The sequence below is a fragment of the Cajanus cajan genome, chromosome 4 (assembly GCF_000230855.2).
Source record: "Cajanus cajan strain Asha chromosome 4, NIPB_CcT2T_4, whole genome shotgun sequence".
NCBI classification, from domain to species: Eukaryota; Viridiplantae; Streptophyta; class Magnoliopsida; order Fabales; family Fabaceae; genus Cajanus; species Cajanus cajan.
Genome location: NC_138520.1, coordinates 74,039,396 through 74,045,919, shown reverse-complemented (window position 1 = coordinate 74,045,919; position 6,524 = coordinate 74,039,396). Strand labels below are relative to the sequence as shown.

At 28.6% G+C, this 6,524-nt stretch overlaps 1 protein-coding gene across 2 annotated transcripts; it reads left to right on the top strand.

Moving 5' to 3' along the window:
• Nucleotides 1-363: 363 nt before the first annotated feature.
• Nucleotides 364-3,284, top strand: LOC109799421 (homeobox-leucine zipper protein ATHB-23). 2 transcript variants are annotated; one of them, XM_029271361.2, is made up of 3 exons: nucleotides 364-805; nucleotides 1,608-1,951; nucleotides 2,913-3,284. In XM_029271361.2, exons 1-3 carry the CDS (start codon nucleotides 484-486, stop codon nucleotides 3,225-3,227), a joined length of 981 nt encoding a protein of 326 aa, XP_029127194.2. In that variant the 5' UTR covers nucleotides 364-483; the 3' UTR covers nucleotides 3,228-3,284. The 2 variants fall into 2 exon arrangements, with proteins under 2 accessions (XP_029127194.2, XP_020215567.2); XM_020359978.3 differs by having other exon boundaries at nucleotides 375-805; nucleotides 1,566-1,951.
• Nucleotides 3,285-6,524: the final 3,240 nt, after the last annotated feature.

Sequence of the window (6,524 nt, the reverse complement as noted above, 5' to 3'; positions counted from 1 at the left end):
GTGCAATGTTGAGCACAATAATATATATATATATATATATATATATATATATATATATATATAAATGCAGAAATATTTTAAATATATATATAATTTAATTAGTACATACACTTAAAAACTTTCAAAATATTCCATTACCTTGCGTATCTAAGATAGTACGTAAATGAATAATTGTTTTTTGTATAACTCAAAATTAATTTACAGACCTAATTATTTTAAAATCTTTTTATATATATATATATATATATATATATATACTTATATGAACTAAGAAGCCTATATTGATAAGAGTAATGATATATAATAAATACTTTTATATATGAATCACTTTATTAATATGTTTTTTTATCTTATTTTGTATCACATGGTGTATCATATTTATTTATATTTTTCTTCTATCTGTCTCTGTTTGGCTGTTAGTTAATAGGATTTGAAGTTTCATAGATTATTTTCCTCTAGATATATTATAAGCATCAATAAGGGATGTCAATGCATTCAAACTGGGATCTAACTCTCTCTCTCATAGAACACAGTGGTTACTTAAAAATCGCTGTCCTTGGGTGTCTCTGCACACATCGTCATCATGAGAGTGAGAGCCAACCCTCCTTAAAGAGAAACAGTAAGAGATATACACCAATTTGCATGAACCATATATCACTATCACATCACTTCCTCTCTCATTCTACCATGGCTTTCCCACCTTCTCACAGTTTCATGTTTAACACTCATGAAGAAGAACATCACGAACACCTCCCGTCAACCTCTCTCAACGACTTCCCTTCTTTGCCACCCCAACTCTTTCAAGGTTCAATCACCTCCTTCTCTCACAGCACTGTCTGTTAATTTTATTTTATTTTTATTGAACAAGCTTATGATTTACACGGTCAGTATATATATATACATACTATTTGGTATTTGCTCTTTCTTGTTCGATTTAATTTAGAGCAATAGTTTTTATACATTTCGTATTTCTGAACACCGTATTAATACTTTTAATTTTTCTTCATCAATTCCTATTTTATTATTATATTACGATTTACTCCTTTAATTTTAATACTTGAATGAAAACATAACTTACGGCTTAAATATATATTCTTAATTAATCCCTCACATAATTTGTTTTGACTCTTAAATTTAAAATTAAGTTTTTTTAGTTCATTTAATTTTCATTTTTTTTATTTTAATGTCTTTATTAAATATCGTTAATGAACTTATCAAATAAAACTTATCTATATTAAAGTGTTGTACAAAATTCATGACTAATATTCTTGTTAGTAAATATAAATCATATTAAATTTAGTTAATTTACACTATTATTTTAATTTATCATTGTCAATTATTTTATCAGTGAATTATAAGAAATTAAAATAAGATTTTTTAAAAAAATTATATGACTAAAAAATGAAATTTTAAATTAAAGAATTAATAACAAATTTATCCTCAATTTTAAGTGACTAAATATATTTAAACCAATTCACATTATCTGTGTATATACTATTTACTTTTTCATATATTTTTTTTTCGATTTGATAACACAAAATGGTGTGTTTTGTGTTATGTTGCAGTGGGTGCACCTTTTATGTTGAAGCAGTCCATGTCTTTTTCAGGCATTGACAACAAGTGCGATGCATTAGTGGATGGAGACGATGAGTTATCAGATGATGGAATCTTCCAGTGTGGGGAGAAGAAGAGGAGGCTGAATTTGGAACAGGTGAAGGCCCTTGAGAAGAGTTTTGAGTTGGGGAACAAGCTTGAGCCAGAAAGGAAAGTGCAGTTAGCTAAGACCTTGGGGTTGCAGCCAAGACAGATTGCCATATGGTTTCAGAATAGAAGGGCTAGATGGAAAACCAAGCAATTGGAGAAGGAATATGAAGTCCTCAAGAAGCAGTTTGAAGCAGTCAAGGCTCACAATGATGTTCTTAAAGTTCAGAACCAGAAACTACATGCAGAGGTTATTATCTAGTACTGTGCTTGGATCAATCATTGAATTTTCCATACTAGCTAGTTAGTTTATTTATTTTAACAAACATCCTTGTCCGGGCCGGTTAGTCGTAAGTGGTATATTTGATCTCAACTCCATGTCTAAAACGAAAATCATACTTCAGTTTTTAATTAAAAATTAAAAGTCAAATCATTTGTACTGACAATTTATTTTGTAGTTAATTTTTTTATCAGTTAAAATAATAAAGCTTTTGGAGAAATGGATACAGGGGAGGAACAAGCATATGAACATACTGATCAGGATCTAGGGGTTGTTAATATTACTAAACTTTGTTCTTGATCTTGATTCGGAAATATATTCAATATTTGTTAAATAATTAACCATTTGTATGGATAGTGATATATAGGAGAGTATGACTCCAATTCAAATATTCGTTTTTTGGTTGGATTTTTCCATTTTTTTATAATAAAAGAATGGGGTTTTCTCATTCCTGTTTCCTCCTTTTTCTTTTAGAATTTAGATTTTTTTTTCCTCTAGATGTGCTAGTTCATGCATCCTTGACTTTCTGGATATCAACTTGTTATATTTTGTAACTTTTGTGAGTATGAAGTTTTCCTAATCTATACGAAATTTAATTTCTGTCTCCTTTGAAAAATTTTCATGCTGGAAGAAAGAACGCATATATATCCTTGTCTATTTAACTTTGTTAGAAGACTAACACCTTTTACTTTGAGTTTTAGTGCGTTTCATTTATTATATTATTATACCACACTTGTATTATTGATTTCTTAGTAGTATTTATTTTTTTTGGTTTTCAATGTGTTTCAACTTTTACTAACATACACAGGCATGTTCATAAAGGAAACTGAGGGTTTAAGCCTTGAAATTATATATACCAAAGGCATGTTCATACTTGATCATCTTGACTTTCTTAAATATTTTTTTTTTCTCTACTGTATGTTGTTTGCAGTTACAAGCAGTGAAAAGTAGGGATTGGCCTGAAGCTGGAACAATCAGCCTTAACAAAGAAACTGAGGGTTCATGGGCCAATGGAAGTGGTAACAGCTTAGACATTAATTTAGATCTCTCAAGCACACCAGTTTTGAACAGTTCTGTATCTTCTCAAATACCTACTTTAAAGTCCACCAGCATAAACCAGATCCTTCAATCTTCGTCAAGGCCAGATCTTCAAGATGAAGCCTTCTGCAACATGCTTCACAACATCGATGCACAACAGAATTTTTGGCCCTGGCCTAATCAGCACCACCACCAATATTTTCATTGACCCTATAAATGATTTTGTCTATCAATGAATCAATGATAATGAGGACCAATTATACAACCTTTTTCCCTCAGTTTTTATATATTTAAATTATTTATTATATGATGTAGATTGGTGTATAAAGTTTGAACAGACAAATTATAAAATGAGTATTCATATATGAGGAGTCGGTGGACTTAATTTGAGCGGCGCAGCTCCTTTTCCTTTACAGTATTAAATTGCAAAATAATGAAAATATAAAATAATAATTTGCTTTAGGCTGAAATAAAAAAATATTAATGCTGAGTTATGGCACATGTGCCTCCTAAGTGGATTTCCAGCTCTGCAGTGAAGTATGGATCAAGAATAAAAATGGGATTCTTTGTTTGCTTTCTTTGAGCAAATATTTTATTTCATATTGATACTTCGGAATCATGAGAATCAAGGGGATCATGTTGTGGAAAAATATGCATGCAAACCGCAAAGGCATAACAGGATGTTATTATAAGAAATGATATATATATAATAATATATAAAAATGTTATTATAAATATAATATATATATATATATATATAAATTTATTTAATATATAATTAAATATACTTTTAATGTTAATTTTGAATAAAATTTAATAATATATATTATATGTAATTATAATTTATGATTACAAATGTTTTTAATAATATATTTAAAAGTAATTTTTTTATAATGATTAGACGTGTTCGGTGTATGATGTAAATTGAAAAGTTGAACTGAGCATCATCTATTGGCTGAAAAAAGAGCAAATCTAGCTTGTAGTTTATAAAGCAGTACCACCACCGACACCTGTAAAAAGATGATGACAAACACACAACCCAAGAAGAGATAATCTATGCAGAACAATTCCAATTACATCAACTTGTTGGTATTGTAATTTGATATTATATATTTAGGATAAATTTGCATGGTATATATTTAATGATTTATTTTATTTTATTGGGATACAAATAAATTTTGATATTGTTAGAATAAGAATACTCATTATATATTATTTAACTATTTTTCTTTGATAATAATGATTTTAGAATTTTTTTTTAATTACTTATGTATCTGAGTATATTATTTTTATTTGTAAATTAAATTTCAATATTTTAGAAAAATCAATTGATTAAAATAATATTGTATCATAAAATAATTTATTTATCATAAATCTTAAGTATGTATGATAAAAAAATATTCATTTGTTATACACATTTTAATTATAATACAAAATTTTATATTTAAGAATATTTACTTATTATGAATTTTAAATACATAAAATAATTAAAATGAATCACATGCAATATACACGCCGAAATACTATAGTTATATAAAAAAATCAGACACTTTATTATGTGTGTTAGCTTGGAAAATATACAATATTATATTTTTGTATAAATTGAAAAAACAACCGTGTAGGATAAAAAAAAAGGAATATATTGAACGAAGTTTTGTTAAATATATGAGAAAGTACAAGTATAATTTTTTCTTTATTTTATAATAATTCACTTGTTTTTTTATTTACTTATATTCTAAGAGTATATTTAATTAAATAGGAGATAATAAAACTTACTATTTCTTAAAAACATATTTGAAATCGCTGTAAAAAAACAATTTGAAATAGAGAGAAAAATATTTTTTTAGAAAAAAAGAATAAAGAAACAGGAAGAATTAAAAATGCAAAATGGCCATTGTGTCCATTTTTCAGTTGAGCCTGTGAAGCTTGCCAATTTTCATGAGGATGGAAATTATTTAACACTGCGTGTTCTCACAGCCACACACTACCCGGCCCGTACATCGGTACATGTGTTTGAAACTAATAATATTTTAACTTTTCTATAGATAGGAACACAAATATAATTTTTGGGCACTCAAGCCAAGTGTTATTTGAAACATTAAAGGTTCCTTTCTTACTGTTCACTAATGATCAAGAGTTCTTATCATAGCACTCTACATGTGCTGTTCTGATTTTTTTTTTTAATAAAATAGGACCACAACCCACAAGGCAACATTGATCTATTGCATATATATTAGTTTATAAATATATGTTAAAAAAAAAACAGATAAGTAGAAAAAGTGGAGAGCAAATTGGGTAAGAAAAATTGTGTAATGGGCATTCATATATTCATTTTCTGCATATATCAGCATGTTACACTATCTTTTAGAAAGTTTATTTGAAAGTATGTGGGTGAAGACAAAACATATTGAAAAGTCTTGTGTTAATTTTTGGGGTCAGCTGTTGATTTTAAAAGAGGATGGACTTATCAGAAAGATTACACACAAAAGAATTTTAATTGGTGAAGGTTCTAACCAACGAGATGTTTTGTGAAGTCGTTGTGTAAAGTTTTGTAAAGTGGAGCCGTTGAGATGTCAAGTTTGAAAGATGTTACATGTTACACTAATTTGGAAGTCTTGTAATATTACAAGGATAAATGCTCCATATATAGTTGACATAGTTGTACTACCCACTTTTACCTACTACATATCAACTAAAACATACTCCAAGTCATCTACTTTTCACCTAAAATAGATTGTTAGTGAGACAAGTATAGTACGATAAATTTTGTATTCAAAATATGAAAAAATTCTCAAAGTTTAACAATATGAGTTTGATTAGTATATTCAACTTCAAACTTCCTAAAAGTTAAAATCTCTAGATAGATTCAATTTTATTTTTTTTTAAACAGCAAAATAAAGTTTAATTATATGGCAATAGGGGTGCCAAAACCTTATGTACAAGATACTTGGTTAGAAGTAATATAGCTTAGATGAATACACTACTGATAACCAAGAAGAGAAGAATAAAGATGGTTTAAGCCCACAAACCCATTACAAAATAAAAAACTAATTGCATTTGTGGCCATGTGACTGATAATTTAAGCCCTTCTCCCTTGTCCCCTGAACCTCCCTCAACATTCAGCTCATTGTGTTTCTTGCTTGTTGCTTGTCTTACCCCTAGGATCACATCCTCTGTTACCTAAATGAAGTTAGGCACGTGCCAGGGTCGGCCTCCCATTGTGCATAGCTGAAGGTGAAATCCTTGTCCATTTTTAGCTAAGACCATGTTGTATATTTGATTTTCTGTTGAAGTTGCTCAATGTCCAATATTTCTTGTCTTAAAATGATGTTATTTCTGACTAACCAAATGTTATATACGACTGTGCACCACAAAATTTTCTAGCCTTTTGCTGCTTTTCCAAAAGAGATCGAGCACAGCAGCTGCATGAAATGTTGTTCGATATTTGAAGGTAGTACAGTAGATAAATTTGCCCACCCATAACATGCTTTTCGGAGTGTGTCGA

Bases quoted from the DNA above. Each gene is read 5' to 3' on its own strand.
- LOC109799421 (XM_020359978.3), top strand. From the start codon at position 484: ATGTCAATGCATTCAAACTGGGATCTAACTCTCTCTCTCATAGAACAC. The intron at 806-1,565 runs GTTCAATCACCT...GTTATGTTGCAG, and splicing joins GCCACCCCAACTCTTTCAAG to TGGGTGCACCTTTTATGTTG. The intron at 1,952-2,912 runs GTTATTATCTAG...TGTTGTTTGCAG, and splicing joins ACCAGAAACTACATGCAGAG to TTACAAGCAGTGAAAAGTAG.